Below are 21,212 nucleotides of genomic sequence, written 5' to 3' on the forward strand. Positions count from 1 at the left end.
GTTAAGATTTCTCCTGCAAAACCCTACGCAGCAATAACATACATATACACCATATACATACATACATACATACGTACATAAATAAATTACTAAATAAATAAATAAATAAATCAGGATAAACGTTTGACACATGTTGAAAGTAAATTTTATTGTTCATTCAAGAGAAAACTGACACAAGTTTACAGCATTGCTTGTCAAAGTCAGTGTTGCGACAGTAACTGCTGATATGAAAGAAGTTCTAGAGCACAATTTGTAACCACACTAAAGAAAAAAACAAAAGAACTTATGCAAATATTTTGTTTATTTCAAAGTAATGTAACTTTATCCATTTGGCTACATGTTTAAAACATTTCAAATGATTTAGGTATTATATAAGTGAGTATTTTAACTGATTTTATTTATATATGCTCATGTAAAACTCTAGTTACTGAACATCTTGTTCACTAATTACGAGTTAAATTATTGTAAAACTACATAACTTATTTACATGCCACTGATTGCTCATTTATACAATATAAAACCATTCAAGTAGTGCTAAAATTGATTTTTTTTTTTCTTCCAGTGTTTGACCTTGCTACAGTAAGATCAATGAGAGTGGTGATATTTATCCATAATTTGGAAGCTTCATCAGTTCTTTGTGAGGTGTGCAGGGGAAAAGGGTAAAGGCAACAGTTGAGTTAGGTTGGTTTCCTTGTAGGTTCCATCTGGCTTGGTCAAGTATACAGTCCAGTCTGACCCAAACTGTCAAAAGAGACAGAAAGCAATAGCAGTGTTTTGAAAAAATTCTCCATTTGTGTCAGCACCCTATTTTCACAGTATCAGTCTAATGTTTGTGGTTCCATGATGATGAAATAAGCTACCAAACACAATCTAAAAGACTCATTACTTCCAGGAACACATCCTTATCTAACAAACCTAGTATGCCTAACTCACACTGACTTTGCACTTTTTTTTTTACCTGTCCTGCTTAAAATTTGACCTTTAAATAGACCCTGCAGCTTCCTCATTTATAAATTGCTTTGTATAAAGGTGTCTGCTAAATAACTAAATCCAAATGTAACATAAACATGCAAAGTAAAGAAAGGAGGACAACCAAGACTTCTTAGAACGCTATGGTCATGAATTCAGCCAAGATTTTATATATTTTATTTGTTTATTTTGTATTTAGTCTTTTCATGGTTTTGTTATATTTTTCATAAATTCTGTTATATTTCTCATAAATTCTCATAAATCACCTGCAACACTCTATGAATCATTTTTATGTTTACTTAGATTAAGCAATGTTTTTAAGAGTGAACATATAAATTTATCTGATTAAATTTAATCTGACAAAGAGCATGATTGGAAAATGCACATAATCCAATATTTCTTAATTTTAATTTTTTTTTCTGATATAAAATAGATCTTCTCAATATGGAAGCTTTAACACATTATTGTTCTAGGTCATTACTATTAATATTTAACAACTCAGTAAAATACTGCGCTTCCTGCTGTACGAGCAGCCACGCCCTAAGTCAATAAGACGAAAAACGATTTAAATTCCAGATTTACATAGCACAAAAAATAGTTCTTCTTGTTATTTTTTTTTTTATATGCTAAGCTGGGAATATTATATAGTTCTGATTATGGGATGATGACTGTCTATTCTGGAGATGAGAAAGACGTCTCACCTCCATTAGAACCTGTCGGCATGCTCCACATGGTCCAACAAAAAGGTCTCTGATATCACTACACAGAAGAGAGGAGTGGATGAATGCATGAACACGGCATTATTTACAATATCTACTTAGTAGAAATCTTGGAGCATCAAACCATGTCACGGCAATGGCCGTGAACTGTCTGTGTCCTTCCACGACAGCTCTCTGGATGGCTGTCCTCTCGGCACACACAGTCAGGCCATAGGAAGCATTCTCCACATTACAACCTGTAAATAATAAATACTCTGAACACATTCACAGAGGAATAAATATTCATGTTCTTAAGAGGCACCTAATATTTAGTTTTCTTTTTTCTTTTATTATTATTATTATTATTTTTAGGTCTTACGCCCACCTTTATGGTTTCCTTGGGCATTCTTGCCCATTTTCTTCTCCTGTTTTTCTAAATTTTGGTGATAATTTTGGCTTTGTTGCAGCTAATATAATTTTTTTTTTGTTAAAATTTTCTTTAAATCCAATGTTGATGAACTTGAACCTTCTGGTGAACTTTGATCCCAAAAATGTCCATACACAAAAAGCTGCTATAAAATCATACAACAATATTTTCCTGCTTTTTAATTTTTTTTTAAATCACTGAAACAACTTCAGGCCTCCATCAAACAAACAAACAAACAAACAAACAAACAAACTAAAACAACCACCCCCAAAGAAAAGTATTTTTAGGATTTAAACCCTTGAAATTTCAATTTTAATATTTAGTTTATTGCAGTATTAATTTATAAACGGAATTATCTTCCACATAATAAATAGAAGTGGGGTGGGCTTTATTATGGGACTACTTTGAGACACTAAGAGTGATTTTGCTTGTGTCTGTGTGTGAAATCCTTTCTGATTAGCAAAATGTTAGATGCTGAATAAGACATACATACAGTACACACACACACACATTTTGGGCCACCCTGATGGTCACATGGCTCTGTAACATAACTAACAAACATACATGGATTTCCAGCATCTTCCTACAATGGGAAAAGTGTTTAATCTGGTGGATCTGGTGGACTTTTCTTCCAAATGAAATGCTGACATTAAAATAATGACTGTGAGATTTAAAAAGTGTAGCTTTAATGGAAGTATTTTAAATGGGGCATTTTAAAGTTCTACCTGGTTGATTTAATGGGTTTGCAGGATATTCTCCTTATACTGAACATCTCTTCAAGAAATATAGTATAACACTGCTTTCTGAAATGTCATAGAAAGCATATAGGAAAATAATATGAATGTGTCTCCTTTGTTTATATGGTACTTTAGTTCCAACACTCCGTTTTCAGTTGTTTTTGATGAGCGTGTTTCAGGTCACCTGTTGGTTCTTACCTGTGATTATGGCGCCATCTGCTGTTAATATGGCAGCACCAACGGGGAACCGGCTGTAAGGACAGTATGCCAGGTCACGGGCTTGCAGACATTTTGAAACCAGTTCTTCTACTTTATCTGCGCGTAAAACAGAACACCACACGCAACTACACACCTTAGTTTACATTAATAATAATCACAATGTAAAACATTTTGCACAATAAAGACACATAGAGCCTGATGGAAGTTTGTCGCAGGGTGGTAGACTTGCCTGTCATTGCAGAGGTTTGCTCACAGCTTTTGTTGGACTGTTCTGGATTGTGACACGTTTGCAGTTTAACAGTCACGTGACTGACAAATGAATAACAGTTCTGTTAATGTTCCTGTTTGTCTTTTTATTTTCACTTTTTACTCTCACAGGCCAGTGGATCAGGGGCTAATTGACTTTCAAGAGGCGAGCGTAGCAAGTTTCCTGATGACTGCAACGCAACATTGTTTACCCTTACGTGATTGGCGGATACGACGTGACGTCATCGACATGTTTGCCAGATGACGTTTGACATTTGTTTGTTATGTAAAATCCGACAGACAAAAACTCAAACTAACCTCATTAAGAGGCACAGTTAAGGGTCATTCAGGACTTCATGCAAATTAACTAATCTATTAAGTTTATATTAGTTTAAAAAAAAAAAAAAAAGAATGAATAAATAAATAAATAAATAGAGAAAGAAAGAAAGAAAGAAAGAAAGAAAGAAACAACGAAAGAAAGAAAGAAAGAAAGAAAGAAAGAAAGAAAGAAAGAAAGAAAGAAAAAGAAAGAAAGAAAACCCATAGTCTAATAGGAGTGGCAGCATTGTGAGTCATGGCAACAATAAGTAAATCTATTCATGATGTAAGCAATATTTACAAAGCCAATATTAACAACATTTTCTTTATTTCTTTATTTAAATACAGCAAAGGCACCAATATAAAAATATTAGCAGAAAATACAGAAAAATTACATAAAAAATATATTTATTTATTTATTTTAGCGAAAGTGCAAAAATGTTTGAGCTCTATAAATAAAATTTGATTTGATTTGATTTGATTTGATTACAGCTAGAGGCTGGATATACGGGATATTTTCCTGGTGAGATGACGTGTTTTATGAGCCAACACAGTTCATTTATTGGTCTGACTGGTCAATAAAGCTCAGTAGATGGGCGGCCAAAGTAATGGTGTGTTCCAGGTAGTTTTTTTTTTTCTTTATACTGTTGCCCGCAGGCCCCATGCATGCTCAGAATGGGGGATTGAATCAAATTCAAGATTCAGTGCAGTCTGTTGGTTTTCCTTAGCCAGGTTATGATTTTTTATATGAACTGGCTTGTGTGAATACGGATGACAACGGATTGGCTCAAACTGATTTGTCAATAAAGTGTCTTGAGATTATATTGTTGGAATAAATGCTATAAAATATAATTAAATTGAATGGAATTAAACTGATTTCAATAAATCAGTCAATGTTTGTTTCTACAGCACCTCCAACAATACTCAAACAGACCAAAGTACTTTACATACCTGTACATAAAAACAGATAAATACAAAACACATTTAAACAGAAAGTATCAAAGAAAAGTACAAAGCACACCTTTTAAATAAATTTGAATTGAATTGAACTGAACTTAATTAAATTGAACTGAGTTAATGTGCAAACATATTTTTAGGTTTGGACATGTCATGGGATTTGCTGAACAGGAAACAGGTTAAAAATCTGGATGCCTCTCCTCTTTCAATCAATGGGATGCAAAAGTGTATTAAATTTGAATAAATATTTTATCATCTCAGTTTTATAGTAAGATAAAACTTTAAAGTAACTTTTTATGTGATGAGAAAAAAACAACAACATATAAACACCCAATTAACACCTCAGACATGCCCATAAAAGTCTGCATTTGTTGGTGCTGGAGTCATTATCACATAACACATCAGCCCTTTGCACACTTTGGCCAGAAGGGCTCCAAACACAAATGTCTCATACACAGCATTCCAAAAAGCAAATGTGTACAAAGTCTTATCACAGTAAAGCCCATCAGCAGCTGTGGGGTCATAGTTTGGTTGATAGATGGAGAAAATCCACACATCGCCTAGAGGTACATAGAATAAACATACTGAGATGAAGTCTGTGTAAGAAACAGCATCTTTACGTAACATTTGATACAGGTAGAAAGAAACTTTTAGAAATAGAAGAAAAAGCATCTCTGATACGGTCCATCCTTACCTAACAGGATCCACGTGAAGATAAACAGGCTTAGAAGACACTGCATGCAGGCTTTGAGACCCCTGGGATGCTCCCTTGGTTGAGCTGCATCACTTTCACAAGGGAGGGTTATGAATGAAATCATGAGCAGTGGAATCAAAGCCATTCCTAACAGATAGTTGGGGATGTTTGGCTGCTGTGGGCAGTCCTTAAAATACACAACACCTGTCAAGAGACAGTGAGTTCACAAAGTGCTGCTTAAAAAAGATGCAGTAAGATACTGTGTTAAAAAAAAAAAGAATACACACCAAAGATGATTCGTGCCACAGTAAGGACAATCCATGAAATCATAACACCAACTGCAAAGTTCAGAAAATGTTTCACTTTAGTGTAGTGACATTATAAATTGCCAGGACACTTGATGCATACCTGTACAATGGCACACATGTTTTTTGCTTGTTTTTAATGCCAAACTTTAACCCATACTATAACACGGCACCTCCTCCTTACAAATGTTTGTTCTATATCGTAGACTGTAACAGGTTTTATTTATTTATTATTATTTGCATTGAAAAATGAGTACATGTTATATTTTTAAGCATTAAAAATAAAAATTTACATATTTTTGAGCATGCATGCAAAACTAAAGATTATAGCAATTTTGTTGCCCTGAAAATGTAGTGATTTTACTCATTTTAATCCTATACATTAAGTAAAGGCTCAAATTTATGTGCTGTAGAGCTGCTTTAGGACTATTTAGTCTAGTGTCACACTGTGTTTACCATTTTTAAAGCCAGAGACTTGAATTTTTAGAGTAAATCTCATTACTTTTGTTTCTGTTTTTGTTTTGTTTTTAATTTATTTAATTTATTTTAGAACCTGGAAATATAAATCTGAATGTGAAGGTGTCGCTGGAAGATAATATCCTGACTGGATTAAAATATGGATAGCTGAGGCTTGATATCTGTTGGAACCTTAGTGAATGACTACATTCTTCTTTTTATGAGGTCTGGTCTGACCTTTATGGATTCCATAAACATCACAAGTTACAAGTCCTTATAGCACACACATACACACACGAAATTTACAACATCACAAATGTTATTCTCTAAAAGCTGATTTTACAGCTTTGGAAATAATTTATTTTAAAACTGAGCTTTATAACCTTTATAAAAATTGGCTTTAATGTTCAGTTGTTGTATTCATCTGCATTAGTTGTAAAGAACTTTGTCTGGCAAACTATAAATGAATGTATAACATGTATATTTATATACTTGCCTGGTAGTCTCGGGGGTCTGGGTGGTGGAGGTTTCAGCTGAAAGTCCCAAACAGTTCCAATCGTTACTCTCACTGGTTGACCTGTAGATGGGGTTAATGAGTTTTCATAAATGTGTTAGTATTTACTTGTCTGAAACTGATAAAAAATTTTCATGTTTACACACACAGTACAACTGCTTTGATGGGTTAAAACTCAGCGATAGAATACACTGTCATCTGCATGGAGCTAAAGCAGAGGGTTCTTTTATATTTTATACAAGTAGTTTAGAGATTTATATGTAGATGTGTATGCATTGCCAGAATAAACATAAAATGTACAGAAAGTAAAATTCTCATGTACATGCAGACAGTAATTATTCAATCTATATATATATGTGTATATATAGCCCTTTAAGTGGAAGTTAAATGGGTTCAGTGGGTTCAATTTATCTTTGGAAACACTGAATCTATAATAGCACATCAATGCTGTTGTTAATAAGTGAATTTTATTCATTTTTTTTGGGCTAAATCTTCCAAAAAGAAGATAAAGCAATACAAATCTATGCTAGTCAGCCTGTGCAGTAGAAAAATCATTTGTTACTTTGTTATATTCAAAGCTACAAGTGCACACTGCCAACTTACTCGTTACTTTTTTAAGTACTGCTGCACATCACAAGTTAAATAATTTCCCCTTATAGTATTAAGAAGTTGCATGTCAGTTCAATACAGCAATTTGCCAGACACAACCTCTCGTAAAGTCTTTTTACGAAATGAAATAAGGGCTCACTTGCCTGCCATTTCTCTAAAACAGATGTCCTTTCTCTGAATCGCGATCCTACATCAACTGACTTCAGAACTGAATATGAAAGCTTGTGAAAGCAAGTGGGGATTCCTGTTTGAAGATGTTTTTTTAAGTGATCTGTGTTCCAACCAATGATCTTGTTTGGATGGCTTTCAGGTGACAGACACGTGACAGATCATCTCAAGTTGACAATCAAAACATAGAAAGTAAAAGTGAAACAGTGAATACTCAGTCCAAACTAAATAGCTGGCTGAATTGTACAGTTAAAAGAAAAAAATCTAAAAATAACAAACTCACTCATTGCACCTTTCAGAAACTATGCATTTTGAAGGCACCTTGAAATCAATTATCTTAATGTGGTATGTTGTGGGGCAAACATCACATATCTCATGTGATAAAATAAAAATAAAAATAAAAACAAAAAAATGTTTTGTTGGTGACATTATTTAAGTTCTTTATAGTGAGGAAAATAAGTATTTGAACACTCTGCTATTTTGCAACTACTCCCACTTAGAAATCATGGAGGGGTCTGAAATTTTCATCGTAGGTGCATGTCCACTGTGAGAGACATAATCTAAAAAAATTCCTGAAATCACAATGTATGATTTTTTTAAACAATTTATTTGTATGATACAGCTGCAAAAAAGTATTTGAACACCTGAGAAAATCAATGTTAATATTTGGTACAGTAGCCTTTGTTTGCAGTTACAGAGGTCAAACGTTTCCTGTAGTTTTTTACCAGGTTTGCACACACTGCAGGAGGGATTTTGGCCCACTCCTCCACACAGATCTTCTCTAGGTCAGTCAGGTTTCTGGGCTGTTGCTCAGAAACACGGAGTTTGAGCTCCCTCCAAAGATTTACTATTGGGTTTATGTCTGGAGACTGGCTAGGCCACTCCAGAACCTTGATATGCTTCTTACGGAGCCACTCCTTGGTTATCTTGGCTGTGTGCTTCGGGTCATTGTCATGTTGGAAGACCCAGCCACAACCCATCTTCAGTGCTCTAACTAAGGAAAGGAGGTTGTTCCCCAAAATCTCGCAGTACATGGCCCCGGTCATCCTCTCCTTAATACAGTGCAGTCGCCCTGTCCCATGTGCAGAAAAACACCCCCAAAGCATGATGCTACTACCCCCATGCTTCACAGTAGGGATGGTGTTCTTGGGACGGTACTCATCATTCTTCTTCCTCCAAACACGGTGAGTGGAATTAAGACCAAAAAGTTCTATTTTGGTCTCATCTGACCACATGACTTTCTCCCATGACTCCTCTGGATCATCCAAAGGGTCATTGGCAAACTTGAGACGGGCCTTGACATGTGCTGGTTTAAGCAGGGGAACCTTCCATGCCATGCATGATTTGAGACCATGACGTCTTAGTGTTTTACCAACAGTAACCTTGGAAACGGTGGTCCCAGCTCTTTTCAGGCCATTGATCAGCTCCTCCCGTGTAGTTCTGGGCTGATTCCTCACCTTTCTTAGAAGCATTGAGACCCCACGAGGTGAGATCTTGCATGGAGCCCCAGTCCGAGGGAGATTGACAGTCATGTTTAGCTTCTTCCATTTTCTAATGATTGCTCCAATAGTGGATCTTTTTTCACCAAGCTGATTGGAAATTGCCCCGTAGCCCTTTCCAGCCTTGTGGAGGTCTACAATTTTGTCTCTGGTGTCTTTGGACAGCTCTTTGGTCTTGGCCATGTTAGTAGTTGGAGTCTTACTGATTGTATGGGATGGACAGGTGTCTTTATGCAGCTATCGACCTCAAACAAGTGCTTCTAATTTAGAATAATAAGTGGAGTGGAGGTGGACTTTTTAAAGGTGGACTAACAGGTCTTTGAGGGTCAGAATTCTAGCTGATAGACAGGTGTTCAAATACTTATTTGCAGCTGTATCATACAAATAAATTGTTAAAAAATGATACATTGTGATTTCAGGATTTTTTTTAGATTATGTCTCTCACAGTGGACATGCACCTACTGTGAAAATTTCAGACTCTTCCATGATTTCTAAGTGGGAGTACTTGCAAAATAGCAGGGTGTTCAAACACTTATTTTCCTCACTGTATTTCCATATAAGCCATATTTGCTCAGTCTTTTTCTTGATTTACCATTAAAAAAGAATTTTAACATTTAACATGCAAACTGAGGCCTGTAGAAACTGAGATTCATGTTGTGTTTTTTTTTTGCAGTTTCTCTGAACATTGTGCTCTGAGGGGAGTGAACTAGTTCAGGTGTCTACGCCTGGGTGCACATTTCTCCTGGGAAAATTGGCAGATGTCTTGAATATTTTCCAAGTGCAAATAATCTCACCATAGAATGATGGCCTTATAACTTTCCTCAAATTAGTGGGTAGCAACAATCTCTCTAAGATCATTGCTGATGTCTTTCCTTCTTGGCAGTGTGTTAACACACACTTGAATAATCTAGGGCAGAAAACTGCCTAAACATCTGCTTTTTTAAAGGTGCTCTTACTGATGTTCTTAATCAAGTGTAGCTGATTAGTACCACTTGGCTGCTATCTAACCTCATAATCCCCATGAGAACAGTGAAGGCTTTTTTTCTTCTAAATAAAAAATTAGAATAATATGAAGGAAGAGCATGATTTTGGAGTCAGGAGCAGGAAAACATTTAGAAAAGAAGGAAACAATGTGTAAGTTGTTCTAAAATTACTAGAGCTTTATAGTTATTACACTAAGTATAAGTTTGAAATTACTAGAAGTCTTTGTTGAGCCTGATACCCTTGATAAAATTAAACTATTCAGGACCTCAGACAAGTTTGAAGCCCAGCAAACTTATACACACAGCCAGGACAACAGTAGAGAGCATTGTGCTTGTTTTAAATCACACTAATCACACAATCTCAGGAAAGACATGAAAATATCTGTTCCCACTAAATTAGACAGAACTTAAGTGGATCTCCAGAAAAGAATTAATGAAAATTGACTAAGTGTCTATAGAAACTGGAATAACTGCTGGTTTCAGATGACACTTTTAACTACATCTTAAATATTTACTTAACTTAATATTTAAAAAGCAAGGAAATATGAGTTTGGTTGTTTTTTTTCTCCCCTTTAGTAATACCAAATATTATTGCGTTACACATAGCTGGAAAGCCTGATTCATCACCTTTACAATGAGGTATAAACTGCTTCTTTGCAATGAGCAACATAGCTAAATGTGTGGGTAGTGCCCCAAAATGTGCCAAACTCTCTTGCAATATACCCTTTTAACTCTTGTTTTGAGGTGCTTGGTGCATTGGCTGATAACACTCTCCCATAGTAATAAGGAACAATCATCACATATTGGACATTTTCTACCCATCAATCCATTTTCTATACCACTTATTTCAATTCAGGGTCACAGGGAAGCTGGAGCTGAAGCCAGAGCTGGAATTAGCCGGCGAGAGGCAGAGTACAGCTTGGACAGGTGGCCAGTCCAGCACAGGAACCAACACAAATCGACAAGAACAACTCACAATCACTCCTAGGGACAATTTAGAGTGACCAATTAACTTAACATGCATGTCTTTGGACTATGGGAGGAAGCTGAAGTATCTTAAAGGATGCACGTACAGAAAACACATTTCACTGTACAATTGTACTATGTATAACTGTGCATGTGACAAATAAACCTCTTTGAGCTTGAGCTTTGAGCTTGAACCCACGCATAAATGGGGAAAACATGCAATTTCTGCAATAAGAGATCACTTTTCAAACCCCCTCCCCAGCTGAGGCTTGAACCAGCAACCTTTATGCCATGAGACCTTGGTACCACCACACCTCCATGCAGCCCCATATTCACATCCAGTATTATTTATACTTAATTATTTTACATTGTCAGGAATTTAGTTAACGTGTGGTAGACCCATACACAACTACAACAGCTTGGCATCCTCTTTTCATCACCAGCTTGGTCACATTTTGCTCTTGGAGGTCAGTCAGCATGGTTGTGTTGATCACTCTTACACAACCAGCACGTCCAAGCTAATCCCACAAGTGTTAAAAAGGGTTGAGCTCAGGACTCACGGCAGGCCATTCTATCCTTTCCTCTACCAATTTCTGGAATTATGATCCTGGCTCTGTGGAGGAGAACGTCATCATCCTAGAGGATGGAATTATGTGCCAGATTTTGAAGATATAGGATTACCACTGACTTCACAATCTCATTCCTATATGTCTGTCAGTCAACGATACATCTGTGACTGACCCACCTAGCAGCACTTGAATCTCAGAGCAAGAATGAATACCAACAGGAGAAAATTGCAGGGAATTTTGGCACATTTTGGGGGGACATTACCCACATGTTTAGTTGTGTTGCTAATTCCATAGAACCCTGTTTCCTTGCAAGTTATATGTCTTTGTGAAATTGACTAATCAGACTTTCCAAAGCCTGTGCTGAGTTTATACAGTCAAACATTTGGACACACTTTCCCATTGGGAAAACGTGTCCAAATGTTTGACTGGTTCTGTATGTCAAGAGCGATATATAATCAAAGTAATTATAATTGATACTAATAAAATATTTAAACCCTACATTCTTATAAACATAGCTCAAAGACATATCAAATAACAAGGCTGAAAATTTGGATGAAATCAACAGACAAATTGATGGTATTGAGGAAAAATGTGTTCCAATTCTTGCTTGAATGCAGTGGTGCCAGAACACACACAGAGTTTCAATAAAGGTTTTCTGGCTTTTTCCCTTATGTGAACGTTTTTCACAGAGAAGTCAACCTTCTGCATCTTCTTTTTTCAATGGCTCACAAAATCTGAAAAACAAATCTGTAAACTGATAATATAATGATGAACATGTTTTTTCTCCTAAACTAACAGATATCAATCACATAATAATATAGTATGACAATGACAGATGAAAATGTTTCCATATGTGCATTTTATTGACTTCCGAAACACAAGTTTATTCTTTTACTTCTTTATCTTATAAATACAATCTGCTATTAAGATATGCTGTACCTCAAGCCTTTGTGTATTTGCAATAAGCCATAAATGGAACAAACACAGCAATATCATCTTTAAGAGGTATCAAAGGGCATTCACAACAATGATAGAACCCTTTTAGCAAACACAAATACACACCCACACACATTCCCCCTCATTTTTGTGTTTTGTTTGGATTTTAATTTAGATTTATGGTTGTTCTGTCTTAATAAAAAAAAAAAAGTTTACTTTCTTTCCCAAGAATTTTTATCTTTATTCGAAATCCAGGGGAAAACACACAGGCTTTAAAAAATCTGATTACACTGAGCCACACCAAAACCTTTGTTCCCTCTGTCCTTCCTGCTGTAACCGTCACTGGTTGTGTTTGTCTTTCGCTGAGTGCTTGTCAGGGGTGAGCTCCTCTCCCTCATTCGTCACCTTTTTTGGTTTCACTCACTTACCCTGACTTCCTTTTGACGTGGAGAGGTAGAAAAGAAAGAAAAGTTTATAAGAGTTAAATTGTTAGGGTGAGACACCAAAGCTGAAACCATGTGTTGTACTGGAAAGTGCGCCCGCCTAGTGGGCCTGATCCTGCTGCCTTCAGCCTTCATCTGCATGATCTCAAACCTGCTGCTGTTCTTTCCTGACGGGAAAAATCTGGACAGTGATCAGATCTCCACGCAAGTCTGGCTCATGGGGGGGATCATCGGAGGAGGCCTGTTTGTGAGTATTGTGTCGTTAGTTGTTTTATTGTTTCTTTTTATTGGATTTTTCAGTCATTGACTTTGTCTTGTGTAAACCTATAAAATCTAATTGCATGTTTTTATGGCCTTTGAGAAGCATAATGTTTGAGGAAAAATTAAGGACTATTTCAAGAAATATTAGAGAAATGTGTACTTTTATTAAGTTTCAAGTTCAATTTTATTTGTATAGCACATTTACTGCAACCCCAGTTGCCCATAGTGGTGAACAATAAAACATCTACATAGTAAAACAATAAAAATCAACAAAAAACAAATAATATAAGGCTGGAAGTTGTTATCTTTCTATGGGTTTATTTCTGATCTGAGTTTTAAACTATATTTAGGTGCAGTACTTTTTTGTTTCCTCACAGCTGATTATTAAGCTACACCTCTAACGGATGTCGGTGATTATCAAGTAGTAGTACAAAGTCAAGAACTGTCAGATAAAGAGAAACAATTCTTGTTGCAATCATTTTAAACAGTATTTTGAAATTAAATAAATAAAACCTAATCACAAATTTGCTTGATAAAGAACAAATGTACACTTCTTTAATTAGGCCACTGTACACAAGTATTTAAACTACTTTGTTATCTGACAATTCTTTGTTTTGTAATGGTAATATGAAAGTTTAAAACAATGACTGATTTTTATTCCCCTCCTACCTCTAACTGTGTCGACAGCTGTGCCTACAAGTGAGTAAAAATCGATATAGGATTAACAAATATTTGGTTTGAGAGATAAGAAAACACACACACATCCTTACTTTTCTACATCTAAGAGGACCTGCCACTGACATAAAGCCTTCAAAAAGCTTTTTATTTAACCATCACACAAATATACCCAACACAAAGTCTGACCCCAAAGTAACCTTTTAACCTTTTGGGATCCCCAAAAGGACCAAAAATCATAGTCAGGTCAGTTTTTAAACCCCAGAAATATGGAAAAACTATTATACTCTCATTATATTCTCTATATACAAAATGCTATTTTTAGATAGACATATATGTACAGCTATGCAGACACAAACTATTTTTAGAAGCTGAGAGCATTCCAAAGACATGTTTAACTCTTTATCACACATTGAATTATTTTATTTGATAACTGATGTGATGTTTTGTCTCTACAACCTTTCAGATGCTGTGCCCAAGCTGCTCGGCTATCAGGGCCGGGGGCAAGGGTTGCTGTGGAAAAGGTTGCTGTGGTAACCGTTGCAGGGTGAGTCAAATCATGTGAAAGATTTATAATGGATGTCATTGTGATGGCTGAACTGTTAAGAGTGATAAAAGTCATAGGCGAGGAAAAAGGCATATACACTGGTCATCATGTGAAGTCATAACTGATTAGAGACGTGGAGTCATTCAGCGTTGAGCAACAAGTTAAAATAGGATAAGCTGCTTTTATTGTCTGCATCTTAAGTATTTTTTTCCATTTGAAATCTCTGATATTTAGTAATGTCTGCTGCTTGAGAACTTTAGACTTAGTTCAGTGAAAAGTGTTTTTGCCTTGGGAAACTGTATAAAATTTGGGTTAATACAATGATAAAGGGCACACATCATGTCTTGTGAGGGACTGAGGCCAAGGATGAAGAGAGCACAGGAGGTTTTTTAAAGAAAAAGTCTTCTGACATTTAATTTTACAAAATAAAACAACAAAAATACAAATTCCTAAGTAAAAGTTCTGGGCCCATAAAAGAGGTCAAATAAACAGAACATCCACATAAGGAACTGAAAACTAACTGACCTAACAAACTGACACAAAAGGGAAACTATATACACTGGCTGATCAGACCATTTTGACACAAGAGGGAAATACATAACATAACCATCTTCAGCTAACTTAATAAACTTAACTATTTCACAACAGAACTTAAACAATTTAGATTCATAACTCATCAGGGAAACAGAAATCTAAATAATCATACTTCTACATAAAGAACAAATAAAGTAATACAAAACAATAGAAAATCTAAACCCCTCTCCCACTATCTTTTTGCAAGTTGGATGAGTCCAATCCACCTCAGCAGGGACTCTTAGCAGGCTTGGGCCTCCCACACAGCAACTTCCCCAGGAACTAGTAACTCAAAGAAAATGCATATTAACTGAAAATAAACCAAACAAGGTGACAAGAATGAGTCAACTAAAAGTGTGCACCCAATCAGTTAACCCCCCTTGCCAAACTTGCTAAGAAAAATGTGAAATATAAAAGAAATGTTAAATATTACAAGTGTATTGAATTAACTGAAATGAAGAAAAAGGTTACCAGACCGGGCTCAGTGTGTGGCTGCCTAGGCGGCCATCACAGTTCTTATCTGAGTTTTAACTTGTGAACAACTCGAAACAGCTTTAAAAATATGAGCCAATGCTTTATTTCCAAGACTGCAGTTTGAAAACAAAAGCCAAAGTGTATTCTTCTGTTTCCTCAAAAGAAAGTCCTGGACAAAGACAGTTTCAACTTGAGTTAAAAGTTTTGGTGGTTAATATTTGTATATGCCTTTGCAATTTCAAATACAGTAATACCACCAAAATAACTATGTTGATGTTTCTATTATTGTGTTTTAAATTGTATAGAAGTGTAAGGCATCTGTCAGGTGCAGTTACAGATACTTAATGTGGCTCACAATAACAGCCTCTTGAAGCGCATTGAGCTACAATTTGATCAGAAAGTGAAGACAAATCTGCACAAAAATCCATATGAAAGAAATACTTGAAGAAGAAATGTTAACACCTAATCAATACTCATTTATTACACTTTTTCTTTCAGATGCTGAACTCTGTTTTCTCCTCTGCTTTTGGTCTTATTGGAGCTATTTACTGTACCAGCGTGGCCTCGGCCGGTTTGGCTGTTGGACCCAAATGCCAGGTGGCTGCTGAAAGCTGGAAGTACCCCTTTGAAAACTTGTAAGTGCTCCTTCATGTAAAAATCATTCAAAAGATTCTGATCCGATTACATTCATTCGGATTAAAACTGATTTCAGACTAAGAGGGGTGGGGTTGTTATTCCGATCAGTGTGGATGTTAACACATATTCCCAAATATCGAGTAGAAATTATCCATACTCTGCAGGCTTGTTGGGTCAGCCCCATACTTTATCCTATGGCTTGTAATGCACTGTTCATTTTATGTAATGAAGTCTATTTAGAGAAAGAAAAGGGGGAAGGGAAACTGAAATCAGTGGGATGGTAAATAGTATGCACACACATCCGTGTTAGTTGGAAATCATTGTTTCTTCTGCTGTTTTTAGAAAATCAGACAATTCTTTGATTTATTCTGTTCAAACATGTGATGCAAATAAACACACGTCATGAGTGGAATGACTTTCTGTGGCTCATGTAAACAGTACATGTATGACTGGAACTGTGACCTTGAGTGACAGGGGTGCGTACCTGGGCAATTAGTGAAATCATTTCACTGCAAGGTTTGCTTTTATGCACTGTCTGTAGACCGAAACAAAGTATGTAATGAGCCACACCTTCCTCTACCTCTTCCTCCAACTCGCCTCAAGCAACTTTACAAAATACAAATACACTGAGCAAAAAAATATCTGCATTTTATGGAACATGTTGAAGTAACTTATAATGTTACTTACTGTCCAGAAAAGCTAGGTCTGCGTCAAATTGTAGCCTCTTTAGGTTTTCAAAGTGCTCTCCACTTTGGAAATACAAGGCCAATGTTAATCCAGGATATGTCCCTTTCTTTATCCAACAGTTGTTTTTTTTTTTTTTTTAAAGGTAATGCAGGAATCTGGTGGTCTTCAGGTGAACATTTCGTTAGGCTCTCTGCCATTTCTCTTTGAAAATAAGTTACTGTTGCAAGCTTGCTGTATTCTTTTATAAGGAAGGAGGGCCAAGGGCTCCGAGAAGAGTGAGGAAGCACGTGAACATACATGAACACACGATAAACATGGGACTGGAGATCAACACAGAGAGATGGCGTGTGAAATCATGCTATAGTCCAGATGAAATTGGACCTCTAGTTCTTCACATAGCAATTTTTTAATTCCGTCAATCTAGAAAGGATGAATTTCCACTTATTGCCTTTTTAAGGACACATCTGACTTTAATATGCCAAGAGAATAAAATTCAAATGACAGAAGCACGGCAGAAAAGGGCTGCAAGGTGGTTAGCACCGCAGCCTCACAGCAAGAAGGTCGCCTGTTTGAGCCTCGGCTGGGGGGAGGTTCGAACTCGGGGGGTGGTGGCCTTTCTGTGTGGAGTTTGCATGTTCTCCCCGTGTATGCGTGGATTCTCTCTCCGGGTTCTCTGGCTTCCTCCCACCGTCCAAAGACATGCATGATAGGTTAATTGATTATTCTAAATTCTCCCTTGGAGAGAGTGTGCGTGTGAATGGTTGTTTGTCTATCTGTGTTGGCCCTGCGACAGACTGGTGACCTGTCCATGGTGTACCCTGCCTCTCACCTGTTAAAATGCTGGGATAGGCTCCAGCTTACCCGCGACCCATAATGGAATAAGCAGTCAAGATAATGAATGAATGACAGAAGCATAATAGTGAACTCAATGCTTCATAATGTTCAATATGCACAAGCCAGGGGCTGTAATACCTCATTTTCCCTCTCACTGATTTGCCTAATTCAGCTTGGTTTGGCATTGTTGTACTGTGCTGACATATCTTTTTTTCCTGTTGTTCACTGCATGAGATATTGGATGTGCTGGCATTAGAAGTTTTAGAGATAATGGTATTTCAAGAAGGCAGCCATATTATACAAAATGCAAAATTGTTCACACAGTATGTGAGGACTGGGTGTCCTGTACTATAGTAACATACCCTCTCTTTTTCTCCTTTATCATTTCTCACAGGGAGAGTGGCAGCTACCTTACAAACCAGACTTTGTGGTCAATTTGCGAGTTCCCCGAAAATGCAGTGATGTGGCATGTCGTGTTGTTCGCTATAATCCTGTGTATGGGCATGCTGCAACTGGTTCTCTGTGGCATCCAAGTGGTCAACGGCTGCATGGGCTGCATCTGCGGGGACTGTCGGGACAGCAAAGATGTAGGTGAACAAATTGTATTTGGATCAATCCACCCTGCAATAGCTTATCCACACTTTGGATGCAGCAGGCTGTCACTGAAGGAGCTCTACAGAGCTGTCAGTGTTCAGGATGGGTGTGGTGGGTCCAAGGGGCATCCCAGTACAGAGCGGTTATGTACTGGGATGCTTCAGGCAGTCAAGCCAGTAATTGATGCAAGCTGTCATCAGATTGAGGAACATCCATCACTGATCAGTGCATCCAATTTTACTTCTTTAAAGTCTGACAAAGGCTGAAATTGCGATGTCTCAGACTGTTTTACCCTTCAGGCATTCACAGATTTACACCATGACTAGCCCATCCCAACAAAGTTTGTTTTCTCAAGATTAAAAGATAAATGATCCCATTGTCATGAGAAAACAATCCTGGTTGTCTCAAGATAACAATTAAGAAGAGAACTAGAAGCACTCAGAGAGCACGGCCCTTTGTCATGCTATAGAGTCACTAACCAGAGAAATCCCCCATAATGCCCAATAGCCCACCCAGCAATCCCCTTTATTTGAACCTTCTGGATCACAAGATTGTCTGGGTCAAACAATATGAGATTATAACATGCAGTGCTCAGTACATCATGGAACGTCCCTCAGCCGTCTGCCTATGGCTGCATAAATAAGGGATGGCTTACCAATCTTTACTAAAATATTTCTCAAAAAGGAAGGTTTTAAGTCTGAACTTGAATATAGAGAGGGTGCCTGCCCCCTGAACCCAAACTAGGACCTGGTTCCATCAGAGAGGGGCCTGATAGCTGAAGGCTCTGATTCCCATTGTACTCTGAGACCCTGGGAACCACGAGTAAACCTGTAGTCTGAGAGTGAAGTGCTCTGTTGGGAATATATGGAACAAGAGATCTTTGTTATGCAATATCATGGAGAGCTTTATATGTAAGGAGAAGATTTTTAAATTCTATCATAGAATTAATAGGGGGCCAATGAAGAGACGCTAAAACTGGAGAAATATGATCTCTCCTGCCAATTCTCATCAGAACTCTCGCTGCAGCATTATGGATCAGCTGAAGACATTTCAGGGCATATTTGGGGCAACCCATTAATAAGGAATCTGGAAGTAACAAAAGCATGGACTGATTTTTCTGCATTACTCTCAGAAAGGATGTCCCTATCAATAAAGTATCTATCTATCTATCTATCTATCTATCTATCTATCTATCTATCGATCTATCGATCTATCGATCTATCTATCTATCGATCTATCGATCTATCTATCTATCTATCTATCTATCTATCGATCTATCGATCTATCTATCTATCTATCTATCTATCTAATTTTTGCAATATTATGTAGGTGGAAGAAGGCGGTTTTAGAAACCTGTTTTATATGCAAACCAAAGGACAATTCCTGGTCAAAACTAAATCCAAGATTCCTCTCTGTAGTGAATAAAACTGTAGTACTGAAAGCCAAATTAATACCATCTAGATTAATTTACAGAACTAGATGATTTTATCCTGAGTTTTTCAGGTCCAAATACAACAACCTCAGTCTTGTCTCAGTTTAGAAGGGAAAAATTCAGAGTCATCCACGTCCTTATGTCTTTAAGACATCTTTGTAATCTAACAAACTGATTTGTTTAATCAGGCTTCATGGATAAGTAAATCTAAATATCATCCACATAGCCATGAAGGATATATTATGTAAAAAGTATTGGTCCAAGTACAGAACTCTAAGGTATTCCATGAAGAAGACTCATCATTTACATTAATTAACTGAAATACATCAGATAAATATGACTTAAACCAGCGTAATGGTGTGCCTTTAATCCCAATAACATGTTCGAGCCTCTGTAACAGAATGTTGTGGTCAACAGTTTTGAATGCAGCACTGGGATCTAACAAGATAAGTACAGTCCTTTATCTGAGGCCATTAGAAGATCGTTGGTAACTTTCACTAGTGAAAGTGCTATGATGGGCTCTTAATCCTGACTAAACTTTTCAAACAGATTATTTCTGCTGAAATGTGGACATACCTGAGTTGTAACTATTTTCTCAAGAATTTTATACATCAAGGGGAGGCTGGTTATGTCTATAGTTAGCTAACACTCCTGGATCGAGGGTCGTTTTTTTGGGTAAAGGTTTGATTACAGCAGTCTTAAAAGATTAAGGTACATATTCTGTCAACAGAGATACATTGATCAAATCCAGTACAAGTGTATTAACTAAGAGAAAAACTTCCTTGAATAGCCTGGTTGGGATGGGGTCTAAATTACAAGCTGAAGATTTAGATTAAGCTATTATTTTTGTTAAGTCAGAGAGCTGTACGGGACAGAAAGGGTCCAAACATATATCAGCTTCTACAGATGTCTATAAAGCTGCTGTGGATGAGACACCATCAATAGTGGGAAGGATATCATGGATTTTCTCTCTATTGAAAACAATTTTGTTAATGGAGAAACTCAGCCGAGAATTAAAGTATTAACACTGAGATTTCTATGATGCTGACATTTATTAACACCTAAGCTATCTCGCTTCCTGAAAAAACACATGCCTTCTGTCTTTTTGCAGGATGATAGCGGACTGTGAAGTTTAAGAAGAGGATCCTGAAGAAATCTGCCTTAATCAAAATCTCTGTGAATATGCTTGTTGAGATTTCCTTTTGATGCTTTTTAGATATGTTAAAACTTTACTCCATTATTTTGTAAATTTTAACGTTCCTGTGAGTGTTTCCTAAATTTTTTCTTTTTTTTTTTCTTTTCTTTTCTTTTATTTTTTGGTTTGAAAACATTTACTCTACCAACCAAAAATTTACGAATGAAGCATCCACGTGAGGAGTGTAAGGATCATATTTCGTCTGTACGAAATTGTATTTTTTTCTAAAGATATACACTGTGGACGTGACAACACCATAAAAACTGTAGCTGAATGAAAAATATACCGAGGTAATGTCCATCATCACTATTCCGCAGTAAGTTTCATCTACTTGCATTTATGATTAGCGGCAGGATGGAAAAAATAGTTTACAGACTTGCTGGACTTTGCAAGCTTGACAAGGTTTCTTATGAAATAGATAGTTGTTAGCTTGTGAAAACTGATAGAAATTCCATTTGAAATGACTTGTATATGAATATGTTCTGCAAAGTAAAAATTATGCTATAACCAGATAACCAGAGCGTCATGCTTTGCTCCTTGAAAAGAAATTTCTTCCCTTGCCGCCATAACCAGAGCAAAGTTGAGTTCATG

At 36.7% G+C, this 21,212-nt stretch overlaps 2 protein-coding genes across 2 annotated transcripts; one reads left to right on the forward strand and one right to left on the reverse strand.

Annotated features, from left to right (window-relative positions):
* Positions 1-127: 127 nt before the first annotated feature.
* zgc:103586 lies at positions 128-7,396 on the reverse strand. The gene is made up of 8 exons (XM_041984533.1): positions 7,293-7,396; positions 6,523-6,603; positions 5,553-5,603; positions 5,266-5,469; positions 3,030-3,146; positions 1,813-1,924; positions 1,671-1,728; positions 128-741 (listed from the first exon to the last, which is right to left on the reverse strand). Exons 1-8 carry the CDS (start codon positions 7,297-7,299, stop codon positions 628-630), a joined length of 744 nt encoding a protein of 247 aa, XP_041840467.1. The 5' UTR covers positions 7,300-7,396; the 3' UTR covers positions 128-627.
* A 5,236-nt stretch (positions 7,397-12,632) lies between these two features.
* On the forward strand, positions 12,633-21,136 carry tm4sf5 (transmembrane 4 L six family member 5). Its single transcript, XM_041986088.1, has 5 exons — positions 12,633-12,960; positions 14,116-14,196; positions 15,742-15,878; positions 17,795-17,987; positions 20,538-21,136. Exons 1-5 carry the CDS (start codon positions 12,787-12,789, stop codon positions 20,553-20,555), a joined length of 603 nt encoding a protein of 200 aa, XP_041842022.1. The 5' UTR covers positions 12,633-12,786; the 3' UTR covers positions 20,556-21,136.
* The last annotated feature ends 76 nt before the right edge of the window (positions 21,137-21,212 follow it).

The sequence above is a fragment of the Melanotaenia boesemani genome, chromosome 5, assembly GCF_017639745.1.
Source record: "Melanotaenia boesemani isolate fMelBoe1 chromosome 5, fMelBoe1.pri, whole genome shotgun sequence".
NCBI classification, from domain to species: domain Eukaryota; kingdom Metazoa; phylum Chordata; class Actinopteri; order Atheriniformes; family Melanotaeniidae; genus Melanotaenia; species Melanotaenia boesemani.

Excerpts from the sequence above, each read along its gene's own strand:
- tm4sf5 (XM_041986088.1), top strand. The coding sequence starts at position 12,787 with ATGTGTTGTACTGGAAAGTGCGCCCGCCTAGTGGGCCTGATCCTGCTG. Across the intron at positions 14,197-15,741 it reads GCTGTGGTAACCGTTGCAGG|ATGCTGAACTCTGTTTTCTC; the intron begins GTGAGTCAAATC and ends TTTTTCTTTCAG. Across the intron at positions 15,879-17,794 it reads AAGTACCCCTTTGAAAACTT|GGAGAGTGGCAGCTACCTTA; the intron begins GTAAGTGCTCCT and ends CATTTCTCACAG.
- zgc:103586 (XM_041984533.1), bottom strand. Across the intron at positions 5,470-5,552 it reads TGTGGCACGAATCATCTTTG|GTGTTGTGTATTTTAAGGAC; the intron begins GTGTGTATTCTT and ends GTCTCTTGACAG. Across the intron at positions 3,147-5,265 it reads CTTCACGTGGATCCTGTTAG|ATAAAGTAGAAGAACTGGTT; the intron begins GTAAGGATGGAC and ends TTTTACGCGCAG.